Source organism: Otolemur garnettii, unplaced genomic scaffold (assembly GCF_000181295.1).
Source record: "Otolemur garnettii isolate 467f Iridium unplaced genomic scaffold, OtoGar3 scaffold00041, whole genome shotgun sequence".
Lineage (NCBI taxonomy): Eukaryota > Metazoa > Chordata > Mammalia > Primates > Galagidae > Otolemur > Otolemur garnettii.
In genome coordinates this window covers 10157379-10172928 of record NW_003852436.1, presented here as the reverse complement: position 1 = coordinate 10172928, position 15550 = coordinate 10157379, and the positions used below count along the sequence as shown (strand labels likewise).

Here is a 15550-nt window from a genome sequence, read left to right as displayed (position 1 = left end):
CTGAGCCATGGATGGAAGGATTTTGATTAAGAAGTCACAGAATCACACTTGCAACTTAAGGATTAGACATCTCCTTGGAAGTCTAGTTACATTCAACCTCTCAGAAGAACAATGAAGGCTGCCAAATTAGCTTGTATTTTTAGTAATTTCAAGATATTTTCCTTCTTAAAGGTTTCTTTCTTATTTTTCAATGAATCTAGACTGAGCCCCTTATAAGATACCCTAAGGCCAAATGTGGTAATAATTATAGAAGTTAGCTAATGGGTATGTTGGGATTCATTATCCTATTCCATAATAAAAATTTTATGTACTGAATCAAGCCTTTTGTATATAGCAATAGAACATTTAAAGGCATAAATGAGATCTGAAATCACAAGAAAGACACAGGTATCCTTATCCTGTATAAGGTTCAGGAAGGTGGGTTAGTAATATAGTAGCTTAACAAACTCTTCTAGATACCTAAACTTTTTTTTTTTTTTTTTTTTTTTGAGACAGAGTCTCACTTTGTCGCCCTGGGTAGAGTGCTGTGGCATCATAGCTCCCAGCAACCTCAAATTCCTGGGCTCAAAGTGATTCTTTTTTTTTTTTTTTAATTCAAATTAATATAAGGGTACAGGTTATATTGTTCTCAATTCCAGGGTAAAGTTCCATTTATAGAAGAGCCCCTCTCAGAGGGCAGGCTCAAGTGATTCTCTTGCCTCTGACTCCTGATTGGCTGGGACTACAGGCTCCCACCACAATGCCTGGTTATTTTTTAGAGACAGGGTCTTGCTCTTGATCAGGCTGGTCTGGAATTCCCGAGCTCAGGCAATCCAACGGCCTCAGCCTCCCAGAGAGATAAGATTATGGGCGGGAGCCACCATGCCCGGCATATTTTTAATGCTTTCTCCTTCACATTTAGAGAGTTTAGGTCTCTGGTGATCACTGTAATGAGCAGTATGAACAGGCAGTAAGATTTGGGAAATATTACATCACTGACGTTAAAGTCAAGCATTGTCTTCTAGAGAAGAGTAGAAAACTGAAACTGAGAATAACCATCCTAGGAGGGGCAATGAGATGAGAGAAAATGTAAGGCAGAAGTGCCTTTTTATTTGTGTAAGGAAACCAGCTTGACTAGGAAAGAATGCTTGTATGAGGGAATAGATGAGGGAATAAAAGTTAGAGGTAGGGAAACCTTCAGTACCTGACATTAGGCCTTTATCTTTTAAGTCTTGGGGATTACTTGAAGACATTTGGTCAGAGAAGTATTGCATAAAGAAAAGTTTGGAAAATTTCAATTCTGTAGGACACATCAAAGGAAAAAACTGAATAGAGGGCAAAAAACAGTAATGGGACTATTACAATACTCAACATTTGAAATTATAAGGAGCCTATATTCAGAAAGAAATGATAAGTTTGAGAAACTTTGAAGTGATTGTGCATAGTTGACTGATTATATGTTAAATAAAGAGGTAAAATTTTAAGTTAATGGTAAGATTCTGAGCTTAAAAAAATCAGAGAGGATCTAACCTTTGATAGAAGAATGCTAGAACAAAATTAATTTTTTCAAATTTTAGATATATTTATTTTAGGTGTGCTAAGACATACACAGTATACATAGATGGCTGATGGGTAGGAGTATAGATAGACACATCATAGGACTGCACAAACCTCTAGTTGTTGAGTAGGTGATTTTTCAAATATAAGTAAGATTTGAAGTCAAGTAGAAAAAATGTGAGGAAAAGTTTATTTTTTTCAGTGTGGACAAATATTTGTAATATTGATTTTGCTGTAATGTTTTTAATTTTCAGTCTTTTCAACTTAAGAAAATGGCTGCACACAGTTACATTTTTTATTTATACAATCTTAAAAAATAATTAATGGTGATTGGTCTTTGTGGTTCCTAGTAATAAGTAATCCTATCTCATTTTTTCCACATAGTATAAATTATTTTCTTATGTAGGATTGCATTAAGACCAAGTAGTTTTTTTTGTTTGTTTGCTTGTTTGTTTTAGAGACAGAATTTTACTTTGTCACCCTCAGTAGAGTGCTATGGCATCACAGCTCACAGCAACCTCCAGGTCTTGGGCTTAGCCGATTCTCTTTTCTCAGCCTCCCGAGTAGCTGGGACCACAGATGCCCTCCACAACGCCTGGCTATCTTTATTTTTGTTGTTGTTGAAGTTTGGCCTGGGCCATGTTCGAACCTGCCATTGAACATATGGGGCCAGCCCCAAACTCACTGAGACACAGGCGCCACCCAAGACCAAGTAGTTCTTAAAACAGTGGTTACCAGATAACCATATAAATCCCAATGGAGCAAAAGCGAACCATCTTCATGGTGCACTTCCATTTCACTAAAGTTGAAGCTGCTCTTTTTTTTTTTTTGAGAGAGAGCCTCAAGCTGTCCCCCTGGGTAGAGTGCCGTGGCATTACAGCTCACAGCAACCTCCAACTCCTGGGCTCAAGCGAGTCTCCTGCCTCAGCCTCCCAAGTAGCTGGGACCACAGGCGCCCGCCACAACACCCGGCCATTTTTTGGTTGCAGCTGTCATTGTTGTTTGGCGGGTCCAGGCTGGGGATTTGAACCCGCCACCTTAGGTGTACGTGGCTGGCGCCTTAGCCGGTTGAGCTATAGGTGCCGAGCCTGAAGCTGCTCTTTTTGGATATTTTCCACTACTTCAGTGAGAAGTAAATTCTTAGAGTTTTATTAGTGATATCATCATGTGGTTATTTAAAAGGAAAAATGGCTTTGATTTCTCCCACAGTTCACAGTTCTCAGATGAGACCTTGTTTTGTAATTCATAGTCCAGGGATGTTTTAAATAACCAAGTGGTCTTTTGTAGACAAAATCTCTCAGTGCAACTGTAATAAATAAGTATCTACTTCCTTAGCTATATTACCAGTATATCCTAGAACCAAAGTAAGACAGTTTTCCTATTCCCATAATTCACTTAATTGTTGTCTTAAAAATCAGAATATTTCCATCATGTATAATTTCTGTTTGGGATGATAGTTCTGACTACCATCTTTTTATGATGACTTGAAGCCTATTTGAACTAACTATTACATATTCTTCAAATTTGCTATTAAGTAGTGACTTTACTAGAGTTAACAAGTCTACATACCAGCCAAATGAGATACATTGTTTTTCTTCCTGAACACTATGAGTGAGTACAGGAAGACGATCTACCACAACTCGAAGATTGTCACCAAGTAAGCTGCAAGTTCACGTATACTTCCCTTTTTCTAGAAAGTTGAAACTATTAATGCATTCAGTCTCAAATTCCTGCCGAACAAAACTTGAGCCATTTTTCTGTGGTACATAGAAACCTCGGGGGGAAAAAAAGGCCACTATATTTTGACAATGAGCTTTTTGTTTGTGAAGAGTAGAATCACTGGAGTTAACCAAATATGTTCAACTAGCATGGTGTAATTTTTGTGGCTGCACAAACCAGTTGCTTTTCTTTTTGCCGTGTCACAGCCCACACTTCTAGGGGACTGTTTTATTTCTGTAACGAGGATTTGGAAAGAGATGAACTTTCTTTCTGTGATAGATCACCTTATGTAGTTTATCTGGGCTTTTCACAGCTTGTCCAACTGTTCTATTTATGTCAGCAGCCAACTGTTTTGGACAGTTCTTAGCCTCCTTCATTTTCTTATTAGTGAAACTAGATCGTTCTGGGGAGATCAGCAGAATGATCCTTAGTATGATTAAAAAGTTCTAGTTTTTAAGAGGGTACTTAACTAACAAAAGCAATCAATGTAACCTGCTTCATTGTACTCACAATGAATTCCCTATAATAAAAAAATAAATAAAAATAGTTCTAGTTTTTAACATGTTTGTTTCAGATGCCATAATCTCTTAAACAAAGCACTTTATGGAACCTTGGTGCCTCAGTTCTGGCCTACCAATGATGAACAGGCTAGCAGGGGTCTTCAAACTTTTTAAACAGGGGGCCAGTTCACTGTCCCTCAGACCGTTGGAGGGCCGGACTGCAGGCCCCTGGACGTGTCGGCTGCTAAGCAGGACAGGGCAGCAGTGGCAAAAACACCCGGCAGGCCGGATAAAATGTCCTAGGCGGGCCGCAAGTGGCCCGTGGGCTATAGTTTGAGGATGCCTAGACTAGAGTGTCCCTTGGCTCTCCAGTCAGGCCCTACTCAGGGCCACTCAAATGCCTGGGATCAAGAATAAATTTAAACTGAGGAAACTAGAGCTATAAGAGAACTCACAGTGTTAAATTCGTTTATGGATAAGAAAGAAGTCAGCAAAAGACAGAGAATAAAGGATTAGATTAGAGAACCAATCTAAGCATAAAGCCATTGAAGCCACAAAAGAGAGAATCTCTGTAAATTACTGCAGAGACCAAAATGAATGAAAAAGTGGCAGATGAATTTCCAAAAGTGAGGAGAATCTAGAATTATCACATGATGACATAAAGTGTGACTATAAAGTTTTAAGATCAGTCATTACCTTGCAATCTTATTACATAATTTTCACACTTGAAAAAGTCCTTTCTATTGTATTTTTACCCATATTCTATTTATCAACAATTTACAAGTTAGTCAAGATGTAAAGCATTTGTGCCTATGAATTCTACAGCCTTTTTAGATGCCTGAGAACTTGGACAGAAAAGTGACTGTTATTTAACCTATGTGAGATAATACTGCTGTTATTTTGTCATTGAGATTGAATAATCAGACCACTATACTATATGACTTGAAAAAGTCTTTTCCTTTAATGTGCCAATTGCATTAAATTTTTAAGACTTTTTTTTTTTTTTTTGACAGAGCCTCAAGTTGTCCCCCTGGGTAGAGTGCTGTGGCATCACAGCTCACAGTAACCTCCAACTCCTGGGCTCAAGTGAGTCTCCTGCCTTAGCCTCCCAAGTAGCTAGGACCACAGGTGCCCGCCACAATGCCTGGCTATTTTTTGGTGGCAGCCATCATTGTTGTTTGGTGGGCCTGGGCTGGATTCAAACCCACCACCTTAGGTATATATGACTGGCGCCTTAGCCACTTGAGCCACAGGTGCCAAGCCAAGACTTTTTTTAAAGTGTTAAAAATAGCAAAGGGTGGGTATATAGCACACTTCTTGGGTAAAGGATATAACTACAACTTGGGCTTTACCTTACAAACCCAAACAACGTAGCTTAATTTTATGTACCCTCATATTAATCTGTAAAAGAAAAAAAAGGAAGAGATTGATTGAGGTTGGGCTGGTGGCTCACACCTATGATCCTAGCACTCTTGAGGCCAGGAGTTGGAGACCAGCCTGAGCATAAGTGAAACCCCATCTATACAAAAGCAGAAAAAATTAGCCAGCCTGGCAGCACATGCCTATAATCCCAGCTGCTTGAGCAGCTGACACAGGAGGATCACTGGAGCTCAAAGTTTGAGGTTGCAGTGAGCCATAATGATGCCACTGTTCTCTAACTTGGGTGACAGAATGAGACTCTGTCAAAAAAAATTGGTGCTTTTGAAGATTATCTCATCATTCATATTCTTTTAATTTCAAAACAATATTAAGTGCAAAACAAATCTATATGATGTTAATAGATCTAATTACATTAGATTTATATATACAATGAAGATTTACATGCCATATATCATTATTCTTAGTTTCTCCATAGGAGTTGGTATTAACGGATTGTTCTCTTTGGAACTCTCATCTGTGGCTTCTATATCACCCTATACTACTTTTCCTCCTACCTGCCCCACTGGCCCTCCTCTATCTTCGTCCTTTCTTCCTCATGACATACCCTAAATACAAGTATTTCTTAAGGTTTGTTTATGTCTCATGTGTTTTCTTCCTAGGGCCTATTCAGTGGCTATAGAGCCCTAAAGATTTATCAGAATTATCTCAAAAAGCTGCTGAAGAGGCTTTCTGAGGATGGTTTCACCCCTTCAAAGTAAAATGTCCCTATCTCCATGTTTTTAATATAGACATATTGAAGTTTCATATAAAATTTCATTTCATATGAGTAACTAAAATGTAAGGAAATATGTGAGCTTTCCTTACATATTGTTCTAAAACATGCAAGTTTTAAAAAGTAAATAATTAATTTTATCTTTTGTCTTTTATCTTTTCTTCATTGCTCAAAGTCATTAGTCTCTTAAGATCTGTTGATTTTTTCCTTAGGACACAGTTCACATCTCTTTCTATTACCATAGTTTTCATGAGGGCTGAGATGTACGATTCCTTTTTTGGACTGCTCTTAGAACTTCCAAAGGGATCTCTCTGTCTCTGAACTTTTACCCTTTATTGAAAAACTTGAGCCAGATTTCATAGTGTTTATCATTCTTTTCCTACGTAAACTTCAGAAGCATTTCTTCCTTTCCTATTTTAACTATGTTAAATGGAGATCACACTAAGTCCTAGATATAATGATAATACAGCATTTTATTTAGTGCTTTGTATGTGGTAGATACTAGGCTTAGCATATTGTATGTATTATCTTATTTGACTTTACAGACAATCCTGTGAGCTAGGTATTGTTATTATCTCTTGATATTATAGACAGGAAACAGAGATTCAGCTACTTGCTCAAGTCATAGTGCAGGTGAGTGGCAGTGGGAGGATTAGCACTCTGAGCCATCTTCCACCATAGGCCAAATGCTAAAGTGATATGTTCTCTACCATCTCCCCTTTTCTGAATGGGGGAAAAGACATATGGGGTGCTGGGCAGAGACCACAGAAGGCAACAGTCAAGGGAAAGGGCACTGGCTTTGCCAGCTATTCTTAAAAGTGACTTAAGGTTCTAATTCATAAACTCAATCTATAAATTCATATATCATAAAATAACAGTGCTACCTTCTTCTTTGAGACTTCCTTTAGGCTTTAGTTTGCCATATTGTGATTTCTTTCTCAAGATTGTTCTTGATTCTGAATCATAAATTAATTTCATTCCATCAAAAATATTTTAGCATTTGGCTCACACCTATAATATCAGCAACTCCAGAGGCTGAGGTGGGAGAATCACTTGAGCCAGGACTTTGAGACCAGCCTGAGCAACATAGTGAAGCCCTGTCTCTACAGAAAAAAAAAAAAAAAAAAATTAGCCCAGGCGTGGTGGTGCACACCTGTAATCCCAGCTCCTCAGGAGGCTGCAGCAAGAGAATCACTCGAGCCTAGGAATTTGAGACCGCAGAGACATATGATTGCACCACTGCACTCCAACAGAGCTATTTAGGTGCTATTCTGAAAATGGTCTTAGTCCCTATCCCCTGTTTTTTACTAGTCTAGAGCCAGCTTTGTTTCCCACTATTTAAAATCTCTCTTTGCTTAGTCATGTTCTTCTGCTACTTGTGTCTGAGTACAGTTTGTTCACTGTAGTAATGATGAAGATGATGATGCCATAATAAAGATACTTCATTAGGTTGTAAGCTCATGTTTTTCTTGTTCTCAGTGGTTTTAATCTTTTAGAAAACTATTCTGTTAGACATATTTGGTATCTTATCCTTAGATACCAAGTTCTAGGATATCCCACTGGTAAATAGAGAAGACATTATATATAAATTAAACAACTAAAAACTAAATACGAACAGGGCTGATAGGGCACCTAAACTGAATAGTCACAGAGTGTCAAAGACTAAAGGCTTATGACACTTGCTCATGAGCACCCTGAGATTGACTCAGATTGACTCAGTGGAGGCACAGGTAGCCACACTCCTGTCATGAGCAGTGTTCTGCAGACTTTTTATTCCTCTCATCAAGATTTGGAAGATTCAGTATTCTTCTGTTTAGTCTTACCTCTAGTAACTGGCAGGACAGCTAACAGATAAGGAGGCAGGAGGGCTCCCTGCAGAAGTGGGGGTGCTGTGACCTCAAGGTCACATGTAGCCCTCCAGATCCCCAAGTGCAGGCCTTCGAATTCAAACTTCATAGAACAAATTTGTTTATTGAAGAATTTGTTATAAAATCCAGATTTGGTCAAAAGGCCACGCTCAAGGATCTAGACACAGGGATCCTCAAACTTTTTAAACAGGGGGCCAGTTCACTGTCCCTCAGACTGTTGGAGGGCCGGACTGCGGGCTTTGGGATGAGTCGGCTGCTAAGCAGGACAGGCAGCAGTGGCAAAAGCACCTAGCAGGCTGGATAATGTCCTAGGTGGGCTGCATGTGGCTCATGTGCCATAGTTTGAGGATGCCTGATGTAGAAGGCTACATGTGTCCCCGAGGCTATGAGCTCTTGAGTCATGCGTGGGTGCAAATTTAAGTCTGCTGTTTAACTACCATGTAACTTGAGGCAAGATATTTAGGTTCTTTTTGCATCAATTTTCCTTAGCTTATACATTTTACTATAAAATGTATATAGTAAAATAAACCATAGTGTTTAAAGATTAAGTAATATAAGATAATAAATCACTTGGAAAGTTCCTGGCAAGTAAAAAGTACTAAATAAATATGTGTTGTTGTTATTAGCTCTCATTGAATATTTGTTGACTGGATATGGAGGGTCTAATTTGTACAAAGCACTTTGCTCTGTTTTTCATATAAATATCATAGCATTTCATCCTCTATGAAGTGGTACTATTATTATCCATATTTTACAGAAGAGAAAATTGAAACTTAGGTTAAGTAACTTTCTCTAGATCACACATTAGTAGTTCATAAAGCAGAGAGAGCCTTCCTTAAATTTATTGGACAGATTACTTCAAACTGTTATTCAGCCTTCCAAGAACATTTGCTCTGCTTCCTATATTCTTCAAGGAAAGAAACATTAAGACCTAATAGTACTATGTAAATAGTTCATGATTACTAAATGCATAAATGAATAAATGCTATTATTGTTTCTTACAGACGTCCTTGTAAAGGACTATTAGTTGTATCCCCATCAAATAAAAATAACAAATGGATACTAAATGATGGTATTTCTTTTGTTATGGTTTATTAATTGCCTAAACCATAAAACCAGTTTTCTTAGGGATTAAAAATGATGAATCTAAAAATGACGAATTTGAGGGGGTTTCTTCATCCTTGTAGCCTGGGAGTTAATACTGACTGTTGTATAAGGTAGGCTTTATATATCTTTGCATCCTTTTCTCCCCTATCTATCCTGTAGCATTTATTCATTCAACCAATTAGGGATCTAACAGTGAAGAGGATACATAAGGTCCTTGATTTCATGGATCTTGTATTTTAGTGGGAGGAGACAGATATAAACAAGTAAGCAAAATCATTACAGTGATAGCACCTGACATTTAGTGATTTCCCATGAGGAGGGAGTTGGTGGTGATTGGAAAGTAAGCATCCGTGTGAGGTGTGCAACAGAGCCAGAGTAGGGGAACGCCTTGCGAAAGCCACACATCTTTCAAAAAGGGCACATGTACACATGTCCCTTATGTTTAGGTCATCCCCGGTTTAACTACCTCATGCTTAGACATAGCATATGGGTTTAACTTTGCCATTATGTGTCTAACTTCAAAGAGACTGGCAACAATAATGCCTAACTATGGAAAAATAAATACAGCATCATCAAGCCATTTTCTCAGGTGCTATGTTGTTTTTTTCCCCTCCTTTCTACTTCTCAGGATGAAATGGGGCCTAGAATCAAAGAACCAATAGTTTTTCTCTATACCTATAAAAGATTAACTTTTTGTCATTGTGGATGATGCAAGCAAGAAAACCAAATGGAAGAAAATGGAGATGAAGCCAAAAAGGATGACTGCTAATTGTAATGGCTGGTTTCTGTTTCATATCACTAAGCAAGATGAGAAAGTTTTACAGAGTTTTATAGAAACAGCTTCCACAGTACTAAAGGATGACTTCACCCTTATGGCCTCTGCCAGGTGCTTAGCCCCACTGTAAAAACACAGGTTGATTTTGAAAATGAAACAAGCCAGAGTACGGAATGACTTTTTCAGGTGACAGTTGTGGTTCTACTGCCTGTAATTAGCACCTCTTAACCCTCAAACTTGCCTATGTCTTTTCCAGGCTGTTGAAGCTCAAATCCGAAGTTTTGGACAGACGCCTTCTCAGCTGCTCATAGAGCCTCATCCTCCCAGAGGTTCTGCCATGCAAGCAGTAAGTGCTGTTTTCACTTTCCTCATTCCCTGCCTCTCTTTAAGACCAGGCTTGACATTCATAAATGGTCTTTTGTTGTGCTGGAGATTCTCCACCACATCTGGCCTATTTTTCTTAAGCAACGTTTGTTAACCTGCTAACCAGCAAATGTTATTGCATTCTCTCTTGGAGGCTTTGAGAAGATAAACATTGCTCCAGTGTTGCAGTGTTTCATCAGTTCATGTTTTGTATTACAGAATTAAAAGCTCCATAGTTGTCATTTCTCCTCACTCTAGGATAAAGGACTCTAGACATAGGGTTGATACATTTTCTGGTTTGATCCTAGGAGCTTGTAGATTAGTTTTGCTATTGTGCTTATTCTTTATATCCTAATAGTGTTTTTCAGTTTGGAAATTTTAAAACAAATTCTGGTACATAGGATATTGTCACTGAAGGTCAGGGAGCACCCAAAACTTACTGGCATAAAACAATGATTTATTTTATTTCTCATGATTCTGAGGGTTCCATGTGTGTCTCTTCTGCTCTTTTCACCTTGGCTCACATACACAGTGCCGGGGGTGGGTTGAGGCAAATGGCCTTCTCTTTCAAGTGTAGTGTTTCCTTCTGAAGGAAAATGGCCCAGGCTACTCCCATGGTAGGAGTGGTGTCCCACGGGGATGAAGACAGAAGCAGTAAGGTTTCTTTCCTGAGGCTTCCTTTTTTTTTTTAATTTTTGGGGATTCATTGAGGGTGCAAAGAACCAGGTTACATTGATTGCATTTGTTAAGTAAAGTCCCTCTTATAATTGTGTCCCACTCTTGAGGCTTCCTTTTGAACTTACATATCATCTATTTAATGTGTCATTAGTCAGAGCAATTCAGAAGCCAGCCCTGAACCAGGAATAGGGAAATAGACTTGAGCTGCAAAACAGTGCCCATTCTGCCTTTCTATGTGGGTCATTACAAAAGTTTAGAAATACACAAAAAACAAGAAACATAGAATTTGATAAGATGCAGTGGCCTAAGCCTGTAATCCTAGAACTCTGGGAAGTTGAAATGGGAAGATCATTTGAATGCAGGAGTTTCAGAACAATCAGAGCAAAGTGAGATTCTCTCTCTACCAAAATAGAAAAATTAGCCAGCTGTAGTCCCAGCTACTCGGGAGGCTGAAGCAGGATTGCTTGAACCCTGGACTTTGAGGTTGCTGTGAGCTATGATACCATTGCACTCTAGCCTGGACAACAGAGGGAGATTCTGTCTCAAAACAAAAACAAAAATAAACAAAAAAAACATAAAATCTGCAAGGACAGAAACAAATGAAGCTCTCCCTGCAACACTGATAGGCCGCGCAAGTTGAAACTTGTACAAGTGGATCAGAAAGGATCCTGTCAACTGTGTTTCTTAGAAATGAAATAATGGATCATGACCACAGTCTGTCCCAAAAACCTTCATAGTGACCCATGTAGTTCCTGAGATTTCAGGGGACGGAAGTTCTTCAATGTGGAGGTGGGGAGGATTGGCACAGTAAAATACTGAATTGTCTAAAAACATACTTTTTAGAAAAGGAATAGCCTGTAAATATTTTTTTCTTGAATTGTCCCTCATAAAAACAGTTTGCTTATTACTATTTTAAATCAAGAATAGAGACACTAAAATCCATTTCCATAAATATAATGAACAATTTAAGATGAATTCAAATTCCATGTTGTGGCTTAGGCAACATTTTGACGGATACTGGGACAGAGGGAGTAGCAGCCAGGAGGGCAGGAGATGAAGATGAGGCCCTGCTGCCTCTGGCTCTCTTTTCTTTCCTTTTTCATTTCTCTTTCCACATCACCATCTCCTGTGTGCCTTTTCCCTCCTTGTCCTCTTTGACATTTTCTTTCTTCTTTCAAGGTTTTTTCTTTCGTAATATGAATTGGCCATGAAAATAAACTATAAGCACTTTAGAAATCATTTGCATCAGGTTATCCCCTAAGTATTTTTAAATCAGTGAAATCAGATTTAGATGAACATAAAGGGTGACTGTAGTGGGCAGAAGACTGTACACAAAGGGCTAACGTTTAGTACGAACAATGGAAGATAATGCCATAAAAATAGTAAGAATGATTTATGTTTGGGCTCTGGAATTAGTTTTAGTAATAGCTTGTCATTGAGATGCAGGCTGCTTTGGTGCTAGCTAATGGAAGCCCCTCTACTGCTCCATTGCCTTTCTGCCTGGGTCACTGCACAGCCCTGGTTACTGGGCCAGTGTGGGAGTTCCTACTGCCAAGCCTTCCTCCATGGCAAAAGGATTATTGGCTCATCCAGGCACATCAGCTTTGCTATCCCTAGGGTGGGAAGGCTGGGAAGGCACAAGCTCATATAAGGATGTGGGACTTTCTTTCCCATTTTCTTTGTCCTCTGAATTGAATACCCAAACTCCTTTTCCATCTTGTACAAATTGTGGTTTTTATCTTATGTATACATGCATGGGAAAGAGAGATGTGTTAAAAAGAAACTAGAGTTGTTAACCAACACACACTTACACTTAATCTGCCACAGTAATGAAATCTAGCTAGCAGTTTCCTACATCTATCTACCTCAGACTTGGCTCACAGAGGCATCCAGGAATAAAAGGTTTGTTCTCTCATCCCTGTTTTACCCGTTGTTCTGCTCATATGCAGCTGCTGCCATCACTGCAGACTAGCGCAGAAGGGGTGTGGTTCTTCTTATTTTGGGTGTTCCTTCTTCATACTGATAGCCAAGGATCTGACCGAGCTCCCAAGAAAGCTTCCTGCTACTTACCTGCATCAGGAACTCTGGTTAGGGTGGGATATCTGGAGGAGACTGGAGGGACAGCTTTTTGTGAGAATGCAGTGGACAGATCTGGATATGGTATCTGCAGCTTGCTGTAGAAAGAGGCTTGTCTTTGCCATGTGGCTACAGAGTGGCTCACTGAAGTCACTGTGTAAACAAGGCATTCTTCTTACACATTAGAAATTTTTTTTTGTTTCTTTTAAGGGTATAAACATTGGAATTATTCAATTTGAGCCTAATTATATTTACAACGTGAGCTGTTAAGCTCAGAAATATGTACAAACTTCCTTTCAGTGAGACTTTATTATTATGATGGACTCTGATTTTCTCTGAGTTTATAAATTGACTTTAGTAAATATTTTTATAAAACTCTGCAACTGAAAAATAAGTCTTGGTACTCTGAAATGGTATTCATTTCCTTTTCTCAGGAATTAGCTTATATTATTTTTTTTGTTCTTGTTCCTTATTTCTTATTTTTTGCCTAATTTCATAGAATTTTTTTAAACACTGTATAAAAGGTTCTTTGTACGATAAAAATTACTTAGTAATATTAGAGTTTTAAAAACCAAAGACCCACATGTTTATTAATTGTTTTTACTAATATTCAGATGAGTTCCCCCATCAACCATCAGTGCACCCCCCACACATACACACATATGAAGATAGCAGAAATTAAAGCCACCTCGTGCTGCGTTAAGTGCATGAGCCATAATATACACCAGGTGTAGTAATTAGCAGGCACAGGAAGGCTGCCTATTTGTCTGGTTTTGCTGCTGTTGCTGTATCCCCCTGTGTTTTCACACCATCAGATAGTTGGATTTAATTGAGGCCACATCAGATGAGGCATTACTGACACCTTTAATTGAATGAGCATCCAGGGAGGATTAACTCATAATATTGATTGGCTTTTAGCCACTTGCTCAGAAGGGTGTCTGGGTAGCTTATTAGTTGCCTTTATTTACACCTTTATGCAAAGAGTGCAAATAGGAATTCTTAGTGCAATATGTTTTTCTAAGTACTCTTAATAACTTTTTTAAAAGGACTGATAATAAAAATGCAAATGTATTTAATTTTTTATTACCAGTTCTGAATAAATATGTGTTAAATATATGTGCCTACACATTTACATATACCTGGTGTTTTGAAATATGGCAGTAGGAAAGCAGCCAGAAGCATTTCATCAAAGGGTTTCAATTTTCTGAATGATACTAATCAGCTATTAGAAAATAGACATGGTAGGTAGAAGAGAATTGCCGAAAATGTACCGTGCAATTATGGTATGATAGCATACTACCACAAAGTATAAAAAAAGCCAGTAAATCATCGTGGTGTTATATATGCCTCAGATTATGACATACGGGTTGTAGGAATGTTCCAAATCCTTAGTAATCTTCAAGATTTATTTGGTTGTTGGTTATTAGAACAGATAGAGTTTCATTTAACATTTTCAATTACTTTCTCCCTTTCAAAGGAGAAATCAGAAAAGTTTTGAGTTTTAGTTTTTTGGTTTTGATTTTTTTAAATCAAGGGAAGAGAGGCTTTATTTCATTTTATTTCTAGCTACAGCAGGAAGCAGTGGGTGGCATTTGCATTACAATAGGCAATGTTTATGACTCGTACACTATATAAATACATTGTTTTTACAAGTAACATTTAATTATGCATTGCTTTGAAACATCTTTATAATTAAGTTTGTGTATTACATTCGTAAGTTATTTCTCTAGTGTAATATATGCAGGCAGTCTATTGTTTATATTTGCTTTAATTATCTCTTTACTTAGTTGTCAAAATCTTTATGCTAACTCAACACAACTTTTGATGGTCTATGAAATTACCTAGGTTTGCTGTTACGCCATTTGTTTATTCTTGTTCTTTTAGTTCCTTTTTTTTGTTAATAGTGAAAGACCATTGTATGATACACAATAGCAACTGGAATGGTTTTATGCAATCCCCAGTACTTTGCCCATTTTGAATCTATATCAAATCATTTTTTAAGTTTCTTTATGTCAGTGGGGAGGTAAAGAGAGCTAATGAAATTTATGGATTTTTAAGTATTCCTGGTCATCTATTCTACTTTAATCAACAAAAATTTCCACTAGTGACATGTGGAAAAACTACGAATCTTAACTGCTGTTTCTAGAAGCCTTTCTGCTCACTGTGCTTTTACTTGCAACTTGTGGTAACATGGTCTTCCTCTTCTTTTCCTGCACCCTCTTTCTTTCTTGTCTTTCTTTGTTTTTTCTTTCTTGTGTACTTGGGTCTTGTCATGCCCACTCAACAGTATCTCCTCCTGCAGAGTCCATTGATGTTCACAGACCAAGCCCAGCAGGATGTTATCATGGTCCTCAAATTTCCCTCCAATTCCCCTGTCACTCACGTGGCAGCCAACACCCAGCCTGGTTTGGTGACTCCTGCTGTTATCACAGTCACTGCTAACAGGCTGTTTGCTGTGAACAAGTGGCACAACCTTCCTGGTAAGTAAAGAAATACCATTATAAGACAAAGTAACTGCTGAACACTGTATAAAGATACTGTAATATCCACTTAAATATAGTGTATCTCAACATTTGAGCTTTTAATTGTTAATCAGTAGTCTTAATTAAAACATGGAATACTTTGAGAGGTCCTATTTGAGGCATACAGTACAAATGTTTAAAACATCCCATTCTGGCTCGGCACACATAGCTCAGTGGATAGGGTGCCGGCTGAGGTAGGCAGGTTTGAACCTGGCCCGGGTCTGCTAAACTACAATGACAACCGCAACACAAAA

The 15550-nt window shown here is 38.3% G+C and overlaps 1 protein-coding gene and 1 pseudogene across 5 annotated transcripts in view; one reads left to right on the top strand and one right to left on the bottom strand.

The window, feature by feature from the left end:
* LRBA (LPS responsive beige-like anchor protein) overlaps nt 1-15550 on the top strand; it is a 736826-nt gene that overhangs the window by 666304 nt on the left and 54972 nt on the right. For 4 of the 5 annotated variants that reach the window (XM_023513466.1, XM_023513464.1, XM_023513465.1 and 1 more), the window contains 2 exons: nt 9914-10003; nt 15062-15254. In XM_023513466.1, coding sequence (XP_023369234.1) covers nt 9914-10003; nt 15062-15254 — 283 coding nt within the window. The remainder of the gene's footprint in view (nt 1-9913; nt 10004-15061; nt 15255-15550) is intronic. The other variant, XM_012805420.2, reaches the window with a different exon arrangement.
* Nucleotides 2834-3678, bottom strand: LOC111725448 (annotated as a pseudogene).